Source organism: Panthera tigris, chromosome C1 (assembly GCF_018350195.1).
Source record: "Panthera tigris isolate Pti1 chromosome C1, P.tigris_Pti1_mat1.1, whole genome shotgun sequence".
NCBI classification, from domain to species: Eukaryota; Metazoa; Chordata; class Mammalia; order Carnivora; family Felidae; genus Panthera; species Panthera tigris.
Window position 1 is genome coordinate 110,951,892 of NC_056667.1, and position 22,402 is coordinate 110,974,293.

The window sequence follows — 22,402 nt, forward strand, 5'->3', positions numbered from 1 at the left end:
CCTGGAGTCCCAGACTGGCTGGGTATAGTGTCTATTCCTTTAGAACTCTGGGGACAGGGTGGATGGGGCAGCAGGAATTGAGGGGCAGGATTTGAGGCAATACAATGAGGCATTGAGCAGGCAAAGACAAAATGCCTGTGACACAAATAAAGAGCAATGCCATACTTCAGCTATGTCTCAGGCCAAGGGCTTAGTTAACACAGCAGATGGAAAGCTTTCCCTAGCCTCATCCCTAACTTGACTGTGAGGCACAGGTTGGGTCTGGCCACTCAACACCCTGCCCCTTGCTCACAGCTGGATGTCCCAATCACCGCGGGACATAATTGATGTGTAGCAGTTTCTGTCCACCCCAAACCAGGGGTTCAAGTTTCTGTATTCAGGTATCTGTGCTCGCTGTTTCTTCTCTGACCCTTCTGTATGAACGATGACATCCATTTGTATGAATAGACCAAAGAATTCAAATAACTCATTAAATCAGTAGAAAACAGTCAGTGAAATTGATTCATTTATATTATTCATTTAGTCAAAAGTTGTTAATTGAACATCTGTGAGGCTTGGTTGGGGGGCTTGGGATGCAAGGTTGGGGCAGGAGGAAAGTTCTTGTGGCACAGAGACTGCATCCACACTCCACAGGGCAAACAGACAAAACCCCACCGACCCACCTTGATGCATTTCAGGGGTGATAAGTGCTGGAGCGGAAGGGAGCTGAGAAAGACTGTATTGCAGGAGGCTGCCCTGCTCTGGGCGCCCAGGGGAGGGATTCCTGGAGAAAAGAGGGGTTGAATGGAGTTCTCAGTGTTGGGTAGGAACTGCCCAGCTGAAGGGGGCAGAGAAGAAATGTGTGGTGAGGCAAATGGCACATCTGAGGAATTAAAAATAGCCCAGCATATTCAGAGCCTAGTGTAGCTCTTTGGCTGAGGCATCCAATAATATATCAATTATCAAGATAATATCAACAAATTCTTACTGTTATGGGCTGAGCCATATCCCATCCCTGAAAAATGCATATGTTGAAGCCCTAACTCCTAGTATCTCAGAATGCAACTGTAATATGGAGATAGGGTTTTTAAAAATGTAATTAAAATGATATCACTAGAGTGGGTCTTAATCCAATTGACTGGTGTCCTTATAAAAAGAGAGATTAGGGCGGCACCTGGGTGACTTAGTCAGTTGAATGTCCTACTTCCAGCTCAGGTCGTGATTTCACAGTGAGCTAGAGCCCCACATTGGGCTCACTGCTATCGGCTCAGAGCCTGCTTCAGATCCTCTTTCCCTGTCTCTCTCTCTCTCTGCCCCTCCCCTGCTCTTGTGCTCTCTCTCTCTCTCTCTCAAAAATAAATAAACATTAAAAAAAAGAGTCCAAAAAAGAGGGATTAGGAGAGGGGAAAATGGGTAATGGGCATTGACGAGGGCTCTTGTTGGGATGAGCACTGGCTATTGCATGTAAACGATGAATCATGGTAATCTATCTCTGAAACCAAGAGCACACTGTATACACTGTATGTAAGCTAACTTGATAATAAATTTATACTAAAAAAAAAAGAGGGATTGGGACACAGACACATATAGATGTAAGACTGTGTAGACGCAGAGAGAAGATGACCACCTACATGTCAAGGAGAGAGGCCTCAGAAAGAACCAGCCCTGGCAGCACCTTGATCTTGGACTTCCAATATCCGGAACAGTGAGGAAATAAATGGTTGTTTGAGTCATGCAGTGGTACTTTGTTATGACAGGCCGGGTAGACTAATATGCTTACTAAGTCCCAGGTGTTAGTCTAAGTCCTTTATACACAGGCACTTCTATCTCATGCCAGTCCTAGAAAGGAGGTCATCACTCTCTGCATTGTGCTGATGAGGATGTTGAGGAACAGGGGTCAGAGCTGAAGTCATCCACACCCCAGAGCTTACTGACTGCATGAATGTGACCTTCCTGTTGGACATTCACCACTGACATGACTTTTCAACTGTAGCACCTTCTTTTCTTAAAAAAATTTAAATTTTTAAAATTTATTTTTGAGAGAGACACACAAAGTGCGAGTGGGGGAGGGGAAGAGAGAGAGGGAGGCACAGAATCTGAAGCAGGCTCCAGGCTCTGAGCTGTCAGCACAGAGCCTGATATAGGGCTTGAACTTGTGAACCATGAGATCACGACCTGAGCTGAAGTTGGACGCTTAACTGAATAAGCCACACAGGCACCCCCAACTATAGGACCTTCTTGCCCAGGAAGATGAAGTTGCAAATAACTTTATGGTTTATTTCAGAAACTTTCTAAAAACCCATTTATCTGGGTAATAGACTCCTTGACTTTCTCTCAGAAGGGTAAGTGACCTCTTCTAAAAACATCGATTGTTTGGCCTCATCAACTGTATACATGTCAAGGATTGTTCCACATCCCCTCTCGCTCAGTCCACCAATCCTACTGAAGTGTGAATTTTGCCCAGTGCCAATTAGGGCCCCTGCATAGAAAGATCTACTTTGAACCAGGCCATCCAGACCTCATAAATATCCTACCCTTGCTTTTCCCCTTCTGACACTTGTCTGTGAGGCTGTGGCTCTCCTTATTGTAGGGAACAGCAAGCCTGGCTTGCTCGACCAACAGGTTATTTTGATCATCTCTCTGGGGAAATGACAGTCAGCAAGAGTTAAGTAACTTGTCACAGATCATGTGTGTTATGGACCAGGCTGGGACCCTTGTAATCTGGCTGCAGCATCTGTGCTCCTAACTGCAGTGCCTGAGGGTCAGAGTCAGAGGGAATTTACAGTCTTTGAGTCCATCTGGGACTCTTCCTGGGAGGGCAGGCAGCCTCTTGGAGGCAGCTGCCCCATTGTTGGGGAGCCATGGTTGGAGGTGCTGTGGTACAGTAGAAGGAACAAGTGCTCTGGGTTAGCACAGACCCAACCCATTCATTGGCCAGCTGTGTGACTTTGAGCAGGTGACCGGACCTCTTTGAACTTCGAATTTCCCATCATCAAAATGGAGGTAATGGGCCACAGCTCACAGGATCATGGTGAAGATGCAAAGGGGCTAATTTTGGTCAAGTGCCTGGCGCATGGTAGCTGCCCAATAAACGACATATTCAGTACCACTTATGTATATGGAGTTGATGTTTGCTTCCCAGATTGCCTCCTCCCTCTCCTGCCATTCAGCTTGCTGTTTCAACAAGCATGGACTAGTCCCCTGAAATTAGAAAGTTCTAGGACTTTAAGCAAATCGCCCTTCCTGGAGTCATTTCATTCCTTTCTCTTTTGTCCTAAAGTCGGTGAGATTGGGGCAGTAACTCTGGAGAGAAGCACCATCTGAGCCCTTCTAGACCTCGGACTCTTTTTGTAGCTTAGAGATGGAAATGGACACTCCGGAAGAAGGGCGTGTGGCTCAGTGAAAAGAGCACTGGACAAAGAGCCAGGGGTCTTGTCTTATTTGTTACCACCCAGCTGTGTGCTGACCCCTCCTCTACTTCTTGGTTTCTTTTTGGGGGGAATTTTGAAAACAAAATAAGGTCATGAGGATGATAGTGATGTAAAGCAGTGGGCAATGTGCAGGACACTGTTCCCGCAGCCAGCAGCAGGGAGGGGAAGCAGTGACACATCTCTCCTGAGTGCCACAGCCTCTCCTTCTGGGGAGTGGCCCAGGAGGCTCGTCTCTTCTAGCAGATGTTATGTATTTGTAGAGCATGGGCTCAGTCTCCAGGAGTGTCTGGTGGTCTTCATTGCCACACAAGAATTTTAAAGGCTTTGTGGATTTCCTGAGGTAGAGACTATTGATCCCTAACTTCAAACAGATGTGAGGATATACTCTTTTCTGTTTAGGTGTCTCTTTCATGAAGGAGATGGGATCCCTACCAAACACTTGGTATCAGTTGATACCATAGGGTGCTAATGGCTTATTTCTGCCGGGATGGGCCCTACATTTTCATTTCTCAATAACCTGCCGCCTTTCTGTCAAGATTCTCTTCCTTCAAATGGTCTTTTTGGTGCCCCCTCCTGACCTCCCTGTGTGCAACTGTTTTATCCCAAAGTCAGGAGAGGAGGGGGGAAATTGGTACGGGGTTTTTGAAGGTGGATAGACCTGGGTTCAAATCTTGGCTCGTGAACAAACTGGGACACCTTTGGTTTTGTAACCTTCGGACCTTGACCTGAAATATGGCATTCTCTGTATCTTGTGCCTTCTGAGGGTGTATGCCAGTGCATGCCACCCACACATGTGAACACTGTGTAGTGTACCAGATGATGGGAACAAAGCTGGGGCATGGCATTTGATGGGAGAATAGCCTTTTCTATAGGGTTATGTTGAAGGCCGGGAACGATTTAGATAATGCAGCTAGCACGGTTCCTGGCTATTGAAGGTGCTCAATAAGTGATTTTAAAAGAAGTGGGACAGTTGATTTAGAAGAGGAAATGACATGTTCAAGTGGAATTTTCCATTGCAGACCAAGCAGGGGCAGAAGAAAGGAAACATAGGAGATAGGGCCAGATTTCATTCTTACAAGAGTGTTGATAAAAACGACCACCTACAGAGGCACTAAGACTTCTGCGGTGGGAATGTGAGGGTGAAGGGCAAGATTTCTCCTTAGTCCTCAGCTTCCAGATTTTCTTTTCAGCTTCCAGACTGCATGGAAGAGTTTGGAATGCTCTTTGGAAAAGTTTGGAATGCTCTTTGGGAAAAAGATGTGCCTGAGTAAGTCACAACTTCGTTGAGTCTCAATTTCTTCATCTGGGAAGAGACAATTGTAAGGCTTACTCTGTGTTGGTATAGTAAAATGAGATAAAGTGACAAGCATGTGTGTAGAATAGAAATGAGAAAAGTGTCAGATGCTTTCCTCCTATCAGAGTCTCTGGCAGGTGTGTGGTGGAGCGAGGGCATACAGGAGATGTGTTTTCTTGAGGGAGAGGCTCAGTACAACCCCAGGTGGAAGGGAAGGAAGCACGTGTCAGATTTGGAAAACAACGACTAGAAGATTCAGCCAGGACTGTGATGGGAGGGGTGGCTGGTGACTGGGAGGGGAGAGTGGAGGGCAGCCTTGCTGGGAGCGTGGACTCTTGTCTAGGCTGCTCCAGACTGACCAGTCAGGCTCCGAAGTACCTAAGAGCACTGCCAGATTCTGGAAAAGGCTATGTACCATGATTCTCATACTCATCAGCAGGAACAGTGGTATACTCTGTAAACTGGTCAAGAGGAATGCCACCCTGGAGCCCTGCCAGTGAAACATCTCAGAAACCTGTGGATCCTGGGGGCATGTGCACAGGCCCCCAACCCTGCAACAGTGTTGTGGAGTAGCAACACTGTCCTACTTTCCCTCCCGGGTCATATGAGACCCACTTGCCCCATGTCCCCACCAGCACCTGGCATTGTCAGTCTTAGAGGCCAGTGTGCCCTCTGATATCTCATTGTGGCTTTTGCTGGTGCTTTCTTCATGTGTAATGATGTTGAATATCTTTTCATGTACTTATTTGGCACTTGTATATCTTCCACAGTGAAATGTCTTCTTATGTCTTTTGCACATTTTCTAATTGGATTGTTTGACTTTTATTGCGAGTTTATATATTCTAGACACTCACCTTTTGTCAGATGTGTGGTTTGCACATCTTTCCTTCCAGTTTGTAGCTTGTCTTTTTGTCTTCTTCACAGGGTCTTTAACAGGCGACAGTTTTCATTTTGACAAAGTTCAATTTATCAGTTTTTCTTCTCATGGATTGTGCTTTTGGTGTTATCTAAGAATTCTTCGTCCAATCCCAGATTCTGAGGATTTCCCCCTATGTGTTACACTAAAGTTTTACAGTTTTATATTTTACATTCAACCCTATGATACATTTTGAGTTCATGTTCTTAATAATGTGTGAGACTAGAGGCCAGGCTCATATTTGCCTATGGATGACCAATTACTCACACCATTTGTTGAAAAATACATAACACACACACACACACACACACACACACACACTCACAACTTCTGGCACCTATTTCTTTATTTACTTATGTTTAAATAGTTAAATTAAATTTTATTTTAACTCCAGTGCAGTTAACATACCATATTCTATTAGTTTCAGGTATACACCATAGTGATTCAGGAATTCTGTATATTACTGCTCATCAGGATGAGTGCCCCCCCTTAATCCCCATCACCTATTTCACCCATCCCCCTGCCCACCTCCCGTCAGGTAACCATCAGTTTGTTCTCTATACTTAAGAGTCTATTCTTGGTTTGTCTTTTTTTCATTTTATCTCTTTGCTCATTTGTTTTGTTTTTCAAATTCCACATATGAGTGAAATCATGGTATTTATCTTCTTCTGGCTGACATTTTGCTTAGCATAATACTCTAGTTCCATCCACGTTGTTGCAAATGGCAAGATTTCATTCTTTTTTATGGCCGAGTATGAAATATTAGTAAGCAAGTAACATTATCTGGACCTGGAGGCACTGGGTGTGGAGGTCCACTGAAGATGTCAAAGTACATGCAGCCTCTGTGGACTTCCTGTTGTATTCACCAAGGATCAAACAGTTGGTGCTGTGGACTCACAGCCTGAGCTGATGAAGTCACTCCTGCACCCCATCCCCCACACCAACCCAGTTCCTCCCACCCCAACACCCTTGAACTGGAGCCTCCAAGATGCCCCTTTCAGCAGGTGAAGGTTTTTCCTTACAAAGCCAGTTCATAAATCTGGAAGAGGTGACTGCTTCTTCTAATAAGTAGACACCTACCCCAGGCTACAAGGATCATGAAGAATCAGGAAACATCACATCACCAAAGGAACAAAGTAAAAGTCCAGTAATGACTCCAGAGAAATGGAGATCCTTGAATTACCTGACAGAATTTAAAATAATTATTCTGAAGGTAGTCAGAGAACTATAAGAGAACATAGATAAATAATGTAATGAAATCAGGAAGATAATACAGGAACAAAACAAGAAGCTCAATAAAGAGATAGAAAAATGTATAAAAGAACCAAAGAGAAATTTTTGGAGCTGAGTATATGTCCAAAGGGAATGGAGACAGGCTCTTGAGGAGATATCTATCCTCCCTGTTTATTGCAGCATTATTCATAGCAGCCAATATATGGTATCAATCTAAGTGCCCATTAGCAGATAAATGGATAAATAAAATTATATATATGAATATATACATATATATACATGAATATATACACATGACATATATATGAATATATTAATATTATTCAGCCATGAGAAAAGAAACTCCTGACATTTCCAACAATATGGATGAGTTTTGAGGGCCTTATGCTAAGGGAAATAAGTCAGGAAGAGAAAGACAAATACTGTATGATATTACTTACCTGTGGAATCTAAAAAAGCCAAACTCATAGAAACAGAATAGAATGGTGGTTGCCAGGAACTGGGGGTAGGGTGGGGAAAATAGGGAGATATTGGTCAAAGGGTACAAACTTCTAGGTATAAGACAAATATAGTTCTGGAGATCTAATGTACAGCAGCATAGTGATAGTTAGTAATATTGTATTATATACTTGACAGTTCCTAAGAGAACAAATCTTAAATATTCTCACCAGAAAAAAAGATGGTAATTATGTGATGTGAGGGAGATGGTAGTTAATGCTATGGTAGTAATTGTTTTGCATTTTTCTTTCTTTTTGAATTAATTTTTTAAAAAATAATTTTATTTATTTATTTTGAGAGAGAGAGAAAGCATGAGTCGAGGAGGGGCAGAGAGAGAGAGAGAGAGAGAGAGAGAGAGAGAGAAAATCCCAAGCAGCCTCCACACCATCAGCATAGAGCCCAATGCAGGGCCTGAACTCAGGAACAGTGAGGTCATGACCTAAGCCAAAATCAAGAGTCAGACACTTATCTGAGTCCCCCAGGTGTCCCATGTTTTGCTATTTTGTAAGTATATCAAATTAGCACATTGGACCCCCTAAACTGACACAATATTAAATGTAAATTTTATCACAGTAAAGCTGCAAAGAATAGTTTTGGATGCATTAGTCACATGTATTTTAAAATTCATATCAGATAACGCTGATGTCTGGATCACCTGTAGGTTTGTTTCTATCATCTAATTTTTCCCTTGCTTCTCTTTTTGGTATGCTTGCTAATATTTGTTTGAATACCAGATATTGCAAATCAAACAGGGTAGTGGCTTTAGATGATGTTATTTTCCTTCTGAAAGTATTCACTCTATCCCCCAGTAGTGATATAGAATAAGAATAGTCTCTTTAATTTTGTCAGAGACTGCAATGCCTTGAGGCTTAGCTCCATACTTTGTAAGGATTGTTTTGCCTCTGGTGTACCCCTTCTTTTAGGCTGTTGCCTCTCCAACCAATACCTTGGAGTGTTTACCAAAACTTGTCTTCCTGTGTGGATCACCAACTCTACTTTTTATTTCCCTATCATGCAAATCTCTGATAAAATGCATTTCAGATCCTTTCTGCTTGATTTCTTTGTCTTTGGGCCTATGAAAATTAGGAATAGGAATGCTTCAGGGGGATGGTGCATGCTTTTATTTGCCTTTTCTGTACCTTTGCACTTTCAGGGATCTGGATCATTCACGTTCTGTCTTGGCCAGGTAGAACTCCACAGTTTGTTTCTCTAGCCCATAATATTGCTGAAAGCTCTGTTGGCTTCTCCACACTTTGCAGGCATCTGTAGGCCAGCACCCCCCAAGCCCCTCAGCCTGCACCGCTGAAGCCTGCCAGTGTCAAGGGGAAGCTCATTGGAGGACACAGGGCTCACCACAGAGAGCTCTACTTCCTTCCAGGACCTTAGACACATAGGGACCTGGGTTCTTAAAGAAACTTTTTTGCTTTATTTTGTTCTTTTAATATATTTTGTATTTAGTTGCCCTCGGTGGGAGTGTTGGTGTCCTATAAACTGCTCTGTCATAGCTGGAAGCATAAAATCCTTGAGCCTATATTTTGACCAAGATTTACCTGACTCAAAATTCCTTAATCTTTCTACTGTAGCAGAATATCTACTCAATATCTACTTTTCATGCAAATATGCCCTCAAATAATAAAAAAAAATCTGTTGATAAGACATGTGCACATACAAACACACACACTCATAAATTATACTCAGGATTTCACTGAATGCATCAGAAAACAGTTGCTCTGGATACTTTGAAGTGATGGTCTAAGTCCCAATTTAAATACAAATAGGAAAACAACATCACCACCATGAAAGCCTGGCTTTTCTTTTGTCCTAGATGGAAACCAGCTTTCACAGACACACAGAGAGAACCACAGTTTCCTGGAGGTCCATGACCACTGCCTGGGGGACTCTGGCTCAGTCATCCAGAGTGGTTACGAGGACATTGTCACCATATTGTTGTAGCTATGTCTTTGTGCTTTCTCCAAAACCCTTCCATCTATGGACCTTCCTCAGTTTTGTGAGGCAGGAAGGGTCTGTGGAGCTGGATGGAGGGAACACCTCAGCTTCAAGCATGTGGAGCCTCATCTGCCTGGGCATACCCATCCTATCCCTCTCTGGAGTCCTGTCTTCTCCCTGGGAAAGCCTCCACTGCCTCCCCCAGCCCTCCCTGCCCACTTGCTTCAGCTCCCTTTGGGCCTAGGTGCCTCTGTGGGTCCCACCTCTTGCCACCTTCTTACCTGGGTCCTCCAGCCATATCACATTTCTTGGAGTTGCCTGAACCCAAGCCTCTCATATTTCCACTTCTTTGCAACACTGAACCTTCAATGAAAACACTCCTCCCTCGCTTCCCAGCTTCTCTGGCCTCTCACAGTTGAAGATACTACTGTAAAGGGGCCTTCCTGGATCCCCCTGGCTGGGGGCTGGGGATGCCTACGGTTGCGGACCCACAGCTACCCTTGGCCGTTGTGCTCCCTGCCCTGGTTGCCTTTTATGGCATATATACATCTTGACTCAGTCTCTTGTAGTCCCTTCCACCCCTGCCAAAGGAGCAGCCCTTACAGTGGGGGTGGTGCTGATGAAGTCAGATCCCTTTTAGCCTGGCTGCTAGCTCTGGAAGTGGAGGACACCAGCAAGGCCTATAGAGACAAGAAGTCTTGTTTCAGGAGCTGGGATGTGGGTCCTCACAGTATTTCAATGGACTGAGGATGAGGGGAAAGGGTGAGGGTGTTACATTTTGATCCACAGCATGAGCACATGTAGGATGACAACAAATATGAATGCAGTGGGCTCCTGGGACAGGGCACACCAACCTGGCTGAAGCATGATACCTCTCTGCATGCTCAGATGGGGGAACAGTATCAGAGTCAGGATTTGAGTCCAGGTTCTCTGCTACTTGCCCTTAGCTCTGGTCTCAGACCTGCTTCCGTTCAGCAATCAGGGGTTGACCTGATGACCAGGGCTCTGGACCTGTCAGTGGCTTCAAAGCTGCTGGATAGGTCACATTGAGTCTCAGAGCAGAGCCTGAGTCAAGGACAAGGCTGGGAGCACCTGTGAGGAAGGGCTTGAGGTTGAAGGAGAATGGGCAGAACTGTGCTTGGAGGACTCAGCGGTTCCATTTAATCTGGTGGCCTTGGAGACAGACAAGGAAAATGACACGGGGATGGGGCAGGAGGAGGCAAAGCCCTCCCTACCCTCAAAAGGCAGAGCCGAAACATCTTTGCTAGTAGCACCAGATCCACTGGGGACCTGGATGTCCCCAGGGTGTACATCTTGGCTAGGATGCGGATGAGGTCTGTTGTCAATGTGATCTGGAATCTGTTTTCTAGAGCCTGTTCTTCTGCTAGTCCTTGGGCCATCAGCTGGCCTCTCACTGCCTTTGTTCAACATCTGACAGTGGCCCCTGAGGGATCCAGGCCACCTCTGCTTTCACCTCTGGTGCTGGAATTAGGTGAGGCTAGACTGAAACTGTGGAGCTACCACTGCTGGGGCCAGGACAGCAGGAGAGGGGCATTTCAGGAGGGGGGAGGGTGGTGGGCCAGCAGAGGGAGGGTGAGGAAAGGGAACAAGCCCTGTGAGGACTGCATGGGGAGGATCACAGTGCCAGCTTTGTCTGTTCAGGCCCCGCAAGAAGCAGATACTACAGTCCATCACTTCCAATAGTAGGAAAGTATTTTAATAAAAGGTGTTTATAAAGTATGTGCATAGGGAAGCCACAAGACAGAGGGTGGTCTCTTGGGTCACAGAGCTGCGACCACACCAGGTCTGAGCGGGTCAGGGAAGGGATGGTTACAGGAACCCAGTGATGAAAGGGCTTCCTGACAGCAACTGCACTATCTCTGCTCAGCTGTGGAAGACCAGTGGACTGCTGGGTTCCTGCTGAGAAAGAAAAACCCTGACCTGTCACATGCCCTTGCCTCTGTCCCTCTGAACTCCTGCTTGCTGAGGCCAGCTAGGAGCAGAGGGCAGGAGGGCCATGTTGATCATCTGTCCAGGTCGGGGAGCATGGTGGCCCAGGGTGGGGAGAAGGTCTGCAGAGGGACAAGGATAGCTATAGGCAGAGGACACTTTGTGGAGCTTTGTTGCCACTGTGTCCTGGGCCCCCAGCCCTGGGTGTGTGCTTACACTAAGGGGAGATGGGGTTTTCCAAGCCCCAGCCTTGGTCTTACTGTGCTCTGGATGTCAGACTGTTGGAGCCAGAGTTGGGGCCTCCAGCCTTGCTATCCCCAGCTTTACCCTCTTGGGACCCCTATATTCTGGCAGGGGTCTCCCTTTCCAGCACCTTTTCTATTTCCTTCTTCCTCTTCTCACGCCAGAAAATGTAGCATCTGGGCTAGGAAACAGGGTGGAGATAAGTCAGGGAAGGATAAGTCAGTGTGTCCTCCCTGGGGATGCTGGGGCTTGGAAAGTAACTCACCCACTTCCAGCTACAGATGCCAGGAACAGAATAATGCCAAGGCTCACAAACCATGCAAAGGTACTCCCAGTACTGGCTGAGGATATAAAAGAGGGAGCCAGGTGTTTGGGAATAGTGAGGAATCTGGGCCTCTTTTTTCCTCCTTTTATTTGCCCACTCAGCCTCTTCTTTCTTCCTTTTATTTGCCTACTCAGTCATTTGTTTGCATACACTTACTGAGCACCCACTGTGTGCCCTGCATATTTCTATAGAGGAGTGAGACACAGTCCCTGTGCTCTAGGAGGGAGACAGAGGAAGCAGAGCAGGACAGAACAGACGAGAAGTAGCCACTAGGAGGGCTGATGAGCCTCAGGGGGTGGGAGCTGGTCAGGGAAACATTCTTAGGAAACAGGACTTTTAGTTGGACTTTGAAAGATAAGTTGGATTTCAGTTTCAGTCCCACAATTAAGGACTGAACTGTGTTCCAGGCAGAGGAAACAGACAGCTCAAGGGCAGAAGCACGAATCTATCTGTATGTCCAGCATGTCAGCAGCTCAGTGTGACTGGGGAGTCAGTGCTGGTGGGAGATAAGCAGAGGCTGTTTGCACAGGACCCTCCAAGGAGATGGACTTTATCTGTGGGGCAATTGGGCTATAAACAAGGAGTGTCATAGGTAGATTTTCTCCTTGAGAAGGAGTTCTTTGGTTGTTAAGATGTGGCCAAGAGGGGCAGGGAGGCCAGTTGAGAGATGCTGACATAATCCAGGTGAGAAGTGAGGATGCCTGAAGAACCATGGTAGATATAGAAATGAAAATATGGCAACTCATTTAAGAATTATTTAGTAAGATTTGATGATTGCATGTACCGAGTATGGGAGAGGGAGGTTCCCGATTTAGGAGGCTAAGGACTTAAATGGGGTCATTTGCTGAGAGGGGCCCTGAGAGAAGAGTAGATTTGGGCAGTGGGGATGAGTTTGAACAAATCTCCAGGCATGCTGGCTTTGAGGTCCTGAGGGGCCTCTGGGGGAGATGTCCTAGAAGCAGGTGGCTCTATGGCTCTGAAGCTGGACATATGACATCAAGAAATCCAAGCAGGTGCTATCATCTCTGGTGAGGATGGAGTGAAAGAAGAGCTCGGGGCTGGGCAGAGGAGGAAGACAATCCAGACAGAGACAACAGCGATCTGGGATGGAGTGGGGGCAGGCTGGAGGCAGGATGGCCTGCTGCCACTGACCTGGGCAAAGAGTGGGGTCTTTGCAGGTGAGGAAGTGTGTCTTGCAGTTGGCACAGTTCATGACCTCCAGTGTGGAGTGTAGGTCTGTGAGAGGAGATGGGCAGGAGCCTTAGCCAGAGCCATGTGCCCCTCACCCCTCATCCCCCCACCTAGGTCCCCACACATGCTCACCACAGGACTTGCTGCAGGCTGCCCAGGAGGGTGAGATGGTAGAGAAACTGAGGTGCTGGGGAGGCAGACAGAGCCAGGAAGGGTTGGGGTGTGAGCAGGAAAGGGAGCTGGGAGGAAGTGTGGATAGGCACCCAGTATGTGGGCAGGGGAGGGGGCTCCTGGGAAGGCATGCAGGAGGGGCTGCAGATTGGGCTCTGCTCTTCTCAGTCTTGGGGAGGTGACTGGGCTCTGCTCTCCACAGTCCTGGGGAGGTGAAGGACTGGGTGGTGGGTGGGGGCCAGCTCCACCTCTCACCCTTCTCCTTCAGCTCCTCAGATATCTCATCCAGCTTCTCAGTAAACACCTTCTGCTGGATATGAATCTCTTCCAAAAGTGATGGTTTATCTGGGACGAAGAGGAGGAGATGGTGCTTTCATCACCCACATTTTATAGTTGGAATCAATTGCATAACTCTTTCAAGGTTCGGAATTCAAGTCATTTTTTCAAACAAAAACTGCACAGAGCACACAGATGTTGTGTCTGTCACCACTCTTCCCCACATATCCCCACCCCAGGCCTGTGGGCCTTCTGGGAGTGCCTTGGGGGACTGGGTTTTGTCAACCCAAGCTTGGGGCTTCCTCACTATCTCGGAACTTCTTGATGGCTTCATCTATGTGATTGAATAATTTGGCTGCTGCTTCTTCCATACGGTTCTGATCTGAGAACAGGACATGGGATGAAGGGCAGTTGGGGATATAAGAGCCCAGGCCAGGTAAAGGGATCCCTGGTCTTTAGGCTGTGCCTCACCAAGATACCAGGGTTCGATGAAGACATGATCCTTCAGGAATAAGGTGTGGAGGCTTTGGGAGAGCTCTGTGGGTGGCCCTGGGGTGCCCCAAAGAATCTGCAGATCATAGTCTAACAATGCAGGCAGTCCTGGCCAGCAGAGGAGACAGCTCTTCCCATTGGCAGCAGGTAGGAGACAGCCGAGCAGGAGAAGCAGCATCTTCTGGGGGTCTCTCCTCTGTCCCCTTACCACCCTTCCTGGAAGTTCCATATGGAATGATGATACCCCCTTCTCCCTGGAAACCACATTCTCTTTGCAGAACAAAAGTAAATTCCGTAGGGTAAGGTGAGGGTCAGCTATGGTCCAAACCTGAGCTTTGGTGTCAGACTCAAGTCATCACCTCAATATCTTCCTCTGAAGATGGAGTCACTGATGCTCTTGGGGAGGATTCTTGTGAGGACCAAGAAATGGCTATGCAGTCTTATGGCTGATGGTCAGCTCTCCTAATGGCATTTACCACATATGAAATAGTTCAACAGGCTGAAATTTGAGAGGTCAGGAGGGAGCGTCATAAAGAGATTAGTTGTGTAAAGAACCTGAATCACTTTTGCACATAGAGGTGGTCACTCACAGGGAAGCTTATGCAATATATAAACTAGTAGTTGTCGTGTGCCTGGCCAAGCCAGAGTGACTTAGACAGCTATTCCCATCATAGTATAGACAGATCATAGACAGAGTTACAGCCTATTCTTGGATGTACAGACAGAGAATTCCTCTTTGGGCCAGCAGTTCTTATGTGTAATGTGTTGAAGAAAAGCAAAGCACCTTACTCTTCAGTAAAGAAAAAGCCATTTGGATATTTGTCACTGCTCAGCTGGTAAGTTTTGCCTTTCCATGCCATGCTTCCAATCAGCTTCTGAGTGCCTCAGGCTGGATTATGAGCGGCTGAAAGCCATTAGGCATTTGAAGAATGTTTCTTACAGGAACTAGAGACAAAAACAATGGCAAGAACTCAAAACAAAAGCAAACAAAAACCACAGGATAAAGAAAGGGCACAAAGATATGGTGAGAAGCACAAGAAAACTTAGAAACCCACTATTTAAATTAAAATATTGTTTTCTCCAGACAGGAAGAGGCTGCCATGTAAAGGAAAAATAGAATAAGAAAGAGTTATTGAAGATTAAAAATATGATAGCAGGAATTTAAAAAATTCCATAGAAGTGTTAGGATATAAAGTTTCAGAAATCTCCCAGGCAGAAGTACAGAAAGACAGAGATAAGAAATAGGGAAGAATAAATAATGTTAAATAATCAATCCATGAAGTCCCAACATCCAGCTAATACAAGTTTCAGAAAGAAAGAACAGAGAAAATGGAGGGAAAAATTATTTATGATGGAAATGGGGTAGAAAGTATATATGAAGATGAATTTTATCTAATAGGGAGAGGGATTTGGAGGACAGGCATCCAGATTTGCCAGAAGAAATAGCAGCTGAATTGGTAAATTCTGTCAGATGGGCTCTGAGATGAGACAACGGTTGTGAATCCTGCAGAGCTGTTGCTCTCCCAATGGCCTTGGACAGTTTTGGGGTGAAGGAATTAGTCTACTTTTTTTCTACTCAGGCAATGCTCTGGAATGGAAGGTGGGAAAAGCAATGCTCCCTCCCCTGATGCCCTAGTTAGCATTCAGAACGATGCAATTATGCAGACCAGTAGCTTATAATGTTTGCCATCACTCGTGAGGGGGCTCTCCCCAGCCTGTGTGAGAACAGAGTATTGACAAAAATGATATAAGGAAGAAATTTTAGAAAGACATGAATTTCCATATTGCAGGGGCCCACTGAAAAGGTATCCAGGGCTAGGAATAAGAAAAACCACACCAAAGCACAGAGAAAAAAACAGACCATGTACAATAATCAGAATGACTTCTGGTTTCTCAAGAGCAGTATGGGAAAGTAGTAGACAATGGGGCAATCCTTCCATATTCTGAGAAAAATATATCCATTTTAGAATTTCTAAATTTGGAATTTAGACTGAGGAAAACATCAGCAAAGGAGGAAGAAAGACTAATGCTATTTCAGCTAGACAAGGTTTAAAATTAGCCTCTATTACCTTTTCTCAGAAAGCTATTGGAGGATGTGCTCCAAGTAAATGAACAAAGCAGGCAAGCAATATGATGAAGTGAAGTGGAAGTCAGGAAATGGAGAATCTAACATTGCAGAGAGGACAGGAGAATTTCTATAGGGACCATCAAGGACTGAATGACAAGCAGTCCCAACGGTTTGGTTTTCCTTGGGTGAAAAAAGGCTTGGAGTGGGTAGCCCAGATCAGCCTTCTCTGGGTACCGGGTTCTTTTCCTGACTTTCTTAGGTCTCATTTGCTCTCTTCTGTTTTTCCCTGGAAGAAATAATCTTTTCTCAAATTAGAGGTTGTGACGCTCAACACAGGCTTTTGTTTTAGGGGTGAAATAATCGGAATAGATCTTCAGAGTGCTTTGGCATCAGGCTATTGGGAAACTCCTGCTTAAGAAAAGGGAATATTCTAATAGATGCAGTCATACTTCATAGAATTTTACCCTGAGATTTGAGGCTAAAGCCTTAGAGTGTGCTACATCTTCCTTTCCCTTAGTTTATGCTTATCCTCTTGGAAACTTGTGAGGGCAGGATTCAGGAGTTGCTTTGTCCTTGGCATGATGCCATGTCAGTTCACCCTCACATCTGGGAAGGGCAGAGAGAGAGAAGGAGAGAGAGAATCCCAAGCAGGCTTCGTGCTGTCAGCATAGAGCCCAATGCAGGGCTTGATCTCAAAACCATAAGGTCATGACCTGAACCAAAATCAAGAATTGGGTGCTTAACTGACTGAGTCACCTAGGCTCCCCGTCCTCTTGTTTTTAACGTAATTCAATAGTATGTTTTGTACTTGGAATGAGTTAGGAATCTGGACTGAATTAGAAGTGTAGATAATAAAGGTAGCCCTTTCCATCGCTAGGAATCTTGGGGTATTAAAGCCTCCTTTGGTATGTTGAGATTACATCCATCTTGTGCTTCCCGCAATTTGGGCATGTCTAATAACTCTGACACAGGACAGCCCATCAAGTCTTTGAAGACACAAATCAAGCTTCCTCTTTTGAGGCCAAACATCGTCTCTCTGGCCCAAGAGATTTTTTAGGTTCCCATCTTAGAATATGGTTTCATGTCTCCTCCACATTCTGATTTCTCTCCTTTCAAATCATCTCTCTCTGCCATTGGCAGGACAGAATTTGCAACTGGATCATCTTTGAAATTGGCATAGTTTGTTTGATACCCTCCTATCTCCATCACCAGTATGGATTTCCCCACATATTGTTTCATAACGAATTTCCACAAACTTAGTGGCCTAAAACAATGCCCATTAATCATCTTATGCTGTATTATAGGTCATTAAGTTTGTGCACGGCTGACCTGGGTTCTCTATTCAGGGTCTCACAAGGTTGAAATTGTGATGTTATAAAGTTGACCTTGAAAAACGTGGGTTTGAACTGTTTGGGTTCATTTATAAGCACAATCTTTTTTTTCAGTACATACAGTAGAGTACTATAAGTGCATTTTCTCTTCCTTATGACTTTCTTAACATTTTCTTTTCTCTAGCTTATTGTAAGAAAAAAAGTATATAACCTACAAAATATGGATTAATCAACTATTTATGTTATTGGTAAGGTTTCAGGTCAACAGTAGGCTATTAGGGAGTGTCTGGGTGGCTCAGTACATTAAGCGTCTGACTTTGGCTCAGGTCATGATCTCATGGCTCCTGGGTTCAAGTCTTGCATCGGGTTCTGTGCTGACAGCTTGGAGCTTGGAGCCTGCTTCCGTTTCTGTGTCTCCCTCTCTCTCTGCTCCTCCCCTGCTCGCACTCTGTCTCTGTTTCTGTCTCTGTCTCTGTCTCTGTCTCTCTCCCTCAAAAATAAATAAACATCATATGGAACAAAACAAAACAAAAACCAGTAGTCTATTAGTAGTTAAGTTTTTGGGGCATCAAAAGTTATGTGTGGATTTTCCATTGTGTCAAGGGGTTGGTGCTCCTAACCCCTACATTGTTCAAGGATCAACTGCATATCATAGTCTAATCACAGGACTGAAATCCTTTATATTGACAGGCCAGAGGACTGTATGTTCAAGGCCAGAGGATTATACTGGGTGTGGACACCAGGGAACGAGAATATTCGGGATCATCATGGAATGCTGCCCAGGCCCAAGCTTTTGATTCACAGATGCTGAGTTGTGGGGATGTTAGGGTAGTATCAGTGAGAGATCCAGGGACAAGTGGAACATTACACAGGCATCTATTTTTATGAAGCGCAAAACCAGATTAGCTCAGTTGGTTGGCAAAACTATTTTAGAGGTTATTGGCTTGTAAATCCAGTGCAGTTGTTATAAGGAAGCTTGGTTGAGATGGTGTTTGATAAATCCATGAGGTTGGTATCTGCTTGGTCAATGCCTTTACAAGAGGTTGGATTTAGTTGTTTGATTTTTTAATGAAAAAATTAGAAAAAATTCCTTACCAGATGACCCATCATAAATGAAATATTCATTTCATTTTCTTTCTGGTTAAAACTCATGTCTTGAAATGCTTTGTTGTATCTACTTAGAATGATCAATGGGTGTGCCTGGGGGGATTTCTCCTGCAGAACTTGTTGGTAGAGAACATTAAAATTGCATGAAGCCATTCATGTAATTTTAATGACCATCAAAAGAATTTTGACTAGAATTGGGAGGAATTTAAAGTGAGATGCTTCTTCTGGGAAAGGCTGAGGCCATAGTCCTTTGGTATTCAAGGAGGCAAGGTCAAGCATCTATAGGACATTTCCCCATCCGCCCCTACTTCTGGTCAGAGACGTTCTTTCCACAATCAAGGGTCAAGGAAAGAGGGTCTGCAAGACAAGGAGATCCTGGCCATCTTCTTGCTGCTCCTAGAGAATCATTCAGGGCTTGAGATGGGCATGGCCTTAAGGGGACTTGGTGACCTATGTGTTCCTCCCAGGAGGAGAGAGCTGAGGCTCAGGATGGGAACCGATAAAGGTTTAAGTTCAACCTTGTGCCTTCCAGACCAATGCTTACCACCCTACACTCACACCATCTATTGCTCAAGTTTTCCATTTTATTCTCACTGAACAGTGGCATTCATAAAGCCTACTAAGCTTTCTCCATCTCACAGTGATTTCCATATCTTCTGATCCCTCTGATGGCCATGTCTAAGTTTTTCATTAGGCAATTAGCTGTGTGCTGATTTGGGACACATTTTTTGCCACTGATTTAAAATGTAATTAAGATCCAGTGTAAGCCATGCTTCCCCCAGACCTTTACCAGCCTGCTTTTAAAGTATAGGGTCACAGGGCACCTACGTGGCTCAGTTGGTTGAGCATATGACTCCTGGTTTCAGCTCAGGTCATGATCTCATGGTTTGTGGGATCGAGCCACATGTTGGGCTCCCCACTGAGCATGGAGCCTTCTTGGGGTCTCTTTCTCTCTCCCCCTCCCTTAACCTGTACTCCACTCATTCTCTCTCTCTCTCCCAAAAGTATTATATAGGGTCACAATCACAATAACATTTCTCCAGGTCATATTTTTTTTTCTACATTTATTTATTATTGAGAGACAGAGCATGAACAGGGGAAGGGCAGAGACAGGGGGAGACACAGAATCGGAAGCAGGTTCCAGGCTCTGAGCTGTCAGCACAGAGCCCAATGCGGGGCTCAAACTCACAAACTGCAAAATCATGACCTGAGCCGAAGTCGGATGCTCAACTGATTGAGCCACCCAGGCGCCCCTCTCCAGGTCATCTTTTTGCAAGGTCTCAGCTCTTATGGCTCTCCTGCTGTCAGTAGTTTGGGCAGTCCTCAGGGCATGTCCCCTCATGGCTATGAGCACAGTTCATGCAGCTGGCCTGAAGTATCTGCTCCTGTCTCTGGAGGTGAGCTCCCCATTGTCACTCTCCACATACTATATTCTCAGCCTCTTCTTCCCTAATTTGGATGCGGCGTGTTCTGGCTCCTTGCCGAGTGCCTAGGACTCTCCTGATTTACCCTGGACCTCCTCTACTGCCCAAGAGAAGAAGGGGCAAATGGCTCCTCCTATATATACGTAAGTCTAAAGCAGAATGTCTGTGTTCTAAGGCTCTGGGGGTAATTCTGATATTACTTGCTTTCTTCCAATGGTGATATGCAGTAGCCCTTGATGCAAGCTTGCTTATGTCTCTTTGTTCTTTACAGTAAGTTCTTTCTCATAAGGCTCCTTGAAAAAAAGGATGGAGCCTTTCCAGAAGTCTTGAAGACAAGTCTGAATTCTAAAGTAAATGTGTCACATAGAGACAATGGCTAAATTTATACTGGTCAGAAGTGGTCTTGAGGGGACAAGTCTCCAGTTACCAAATGAGCTATTTGTTTTCCCTGGAGAAGCAGGAGAAGAAGAAGATCCTCAGGTATGGGATGACTCCACCCTCCATACTCCTTGGTTGTTGGTACTTGTGTAGAGCAGAACAGGGCCTTTGGAAGTTAGAAGGCCATGGCTATACTGGGGACTAGGACACCTTTTCTCTGATGAGCTAGCCATAAAAGCTGTTATGGTGTATACCAGTAGTCAGGAACATGTGCCACTGCCAAGAACATTGGACATCTTTGAAGGACATAGGGGACTCCCTGTCCTTTTATGCAACAAGAGATACTGGGAACACACATCTGTGCAAAGAGCATTAAGCACAGACTTTTTCATCAGTAGGGGAAGGACACAGCCTTAAGGCCAATGATGGGTGCACATAGCTAAGGGATCTGCAAGGAGGAATTAGGGGGCTCATTCAGAGGAGGAAGCCAAAGTCGTAGTGGCCTGCTCCTGCCTGAAGGCCCTCAGTCCTAGGGACTTGAACACAGAGAAGTTTTGTGTCTCTGTGGACTCCAATTACATAAACCTTGTCAGCCAAACTGAGGGTCAGAGTCTTAGGCCCCAGGTGAATGGAATCCATGGCCACTGCCATCCACCACCACCAACCAAGAAGCAGTGGAGATGCGGTGAAGGGGTAGACTGGACTCACTGTGGTATTTCCTCCTTGTGGAAATGAGGAAATGGGGGAAATAGATGTTCACGCAGTCTTCCCTGAGCTGGAACTGGGTTTGAAATCTTGCTCTGATATTTCCCTGTTGTATGATTTTGGACCCGTTTCTTCATGTCCCAAAGCCTCAGTATCCTCATCTTCAAAATGGGGATAATTAAAGCACCATCTCCTGGGGGGTTTTGTGAATATGTGTGTCAAGTACTTCACATAATGCAGTGCTCAATTTCTCTTAGGTCCTTACCCTTCCCCTTGGATGGACCTGAATGCAAATGGACTCTGTTGCCAAATAACAATAAGAATTGTGAAGTGTGTACTGTGAAGGCATGGTAGTCAACCACAACAGATACCTTTAGACATGCACAATCAATGGGTGTCCTCCTGCTAGAGACCAGCGTGCTCGGGTACCAGGCAGTGGGCTTTGTGCTGTTGGGAGCTGCATAGCCATGTGGCTGGCAGCCCAGATACATGTGCAGGGGCGCGTGTGCACGTGCGCGCGCGCACACACACACACACACACACACACACACACAAACCCACAAGCATGTGTACATGCTAAGGTAAGCTTCTTACCCAAGGGCTAGCCAGTACAGATCAATAGCTGACTGCTGTTGACATTTGCATCTGGGACATAGTCATTTAAGCACTTATGCCTGTAGGATGCTGGAAATCGATTCCTTTGGGGCCAGAGCAAATGGGATGGGGACCTAGTCAGCACTGAAGACTGTGAGTGGTGAGGCCACTGTGGGTGGGAGCTGAACAAGACTTCTCTGGTGGCCAGGGAGAGACTTGCAACAGAGAAGCCAAAGCTCCTGGCTGCTGGGTGAGCTTTCCCAGTCTCCTCCTGTGTCAGGTGCTGTGGGCCTTTCCCACACATCTAGGAAACATCATTTACTGTGCCTGCAGCTTTCTGAGGGCTGTGCTAGTGGCTCCAGAGAGATGAAGGAATGAACAGCCTTCCACCATGCCTGGGAGGAGGCGGGTGATTGCTCCCTCTGGGCTATTTACATTGCTGGGATGCTAAAGGGTGGGTGGTAGTGGCTGTGGACTATGGGGCACTGCGTCCAGCCTGGAGTGGATGCTCGGTAGGGCTGGTTGTTGGGGTGCAGGTCTGGACCTGGCTCAGCAGCCAGCTGGAGGGCATAGGAGAGGCCTGGAAGGGTCTGCCTTCCCTTGCTGGGAGCTTGGCTGTGCTGTGGGAGGCCTGCCAGGTCCTGCTCTGTGCTCCCATGCTTCCAGTAAGCTCCTCCTCTCATTCATCATCCTTTCCAGCCACAGCATAGCCAAGGATTCCCCAGAGCCTTGGGATTTGTCTTCTGATGGTAAGGGTCCACAGGGCCGTGGACCAGATGACTCTGCTCTGGGTGTCTCCATGGAGGGGGCGGGGATGTGTGTGCAGCTTGCTCCTTCCTACCCCTTTCC

The 22,402-nt window shown here is 45.9% G+C and overlaps 1 protein-coding gene and 1 long non-coding RNA gene across 12 annotated transcripts; one reads left to right on the plus strand and one right to left on the minus strand.

Moving 5' to 3' along the window:
• Positions 1-10,993: 10,993 nt before the first annotated feature.
• Positions 10,994-14,268, minus strand: TEX51 (testis expressed 51). 11 transcript variants are annotated; one of them, XR_006221294.1, is made up of 8 exons: positions 13,926-14,257; positions 13,762-13,836; positions 13,434-13,523; positions 13,140-13,157; positions 12,969-13,052; positions 11,757-11,832; positions 11,509-11,667; positions 10,994-11,215 (listed from the first exon to the last, which is right to left on the minus strand). XR_006221294.1 is itself a non-coding variant. In XM_042996760.1 (8 exons), the coding sequence occupies exons 1-8, from the start codon at positions 14,173-14,175 to the stop codon at positions 11,183-11,185; spliced, it is 675 nt and encodes a 224-aa protein (XP_042852694.1). In that variant the 5' UTR covers positions 14,176-14,257; the 3' UTR covers positions 10,994-11,182. The 11 variants fall into 11 exon arrangements, 8 of the variants coding, with proteins under 8 accessions (XP_042852694.1, XP_042852695.1, XP_042852697.1 ...); XR_006221293.1 differs by having other exon boundaries at positions 10,994-11,218; XR_006221295.1 differs by having other exon boundaries at positions 10,994-11,218; positions 11,509-11,672; positions 13,926-14,254.
• A 31-nt stretch (positions 14,269-14,299) lies between these two features.
• LOC122240867 lies at positions 14,300-21,289 on the plus strand. The gene is made up of 4 exons (XR_006220606.1): positions 14,300-14,782; positions 19,891-20,019; positions 20,148-20,356; positions 21,217-21,289. It is a non-coding gene; the product is annotated as an uncharacterized LOC122240867 (long non-coding RNA).
• Positions 21,290-22,402: the final 1,113 nt, after the last annotated feature.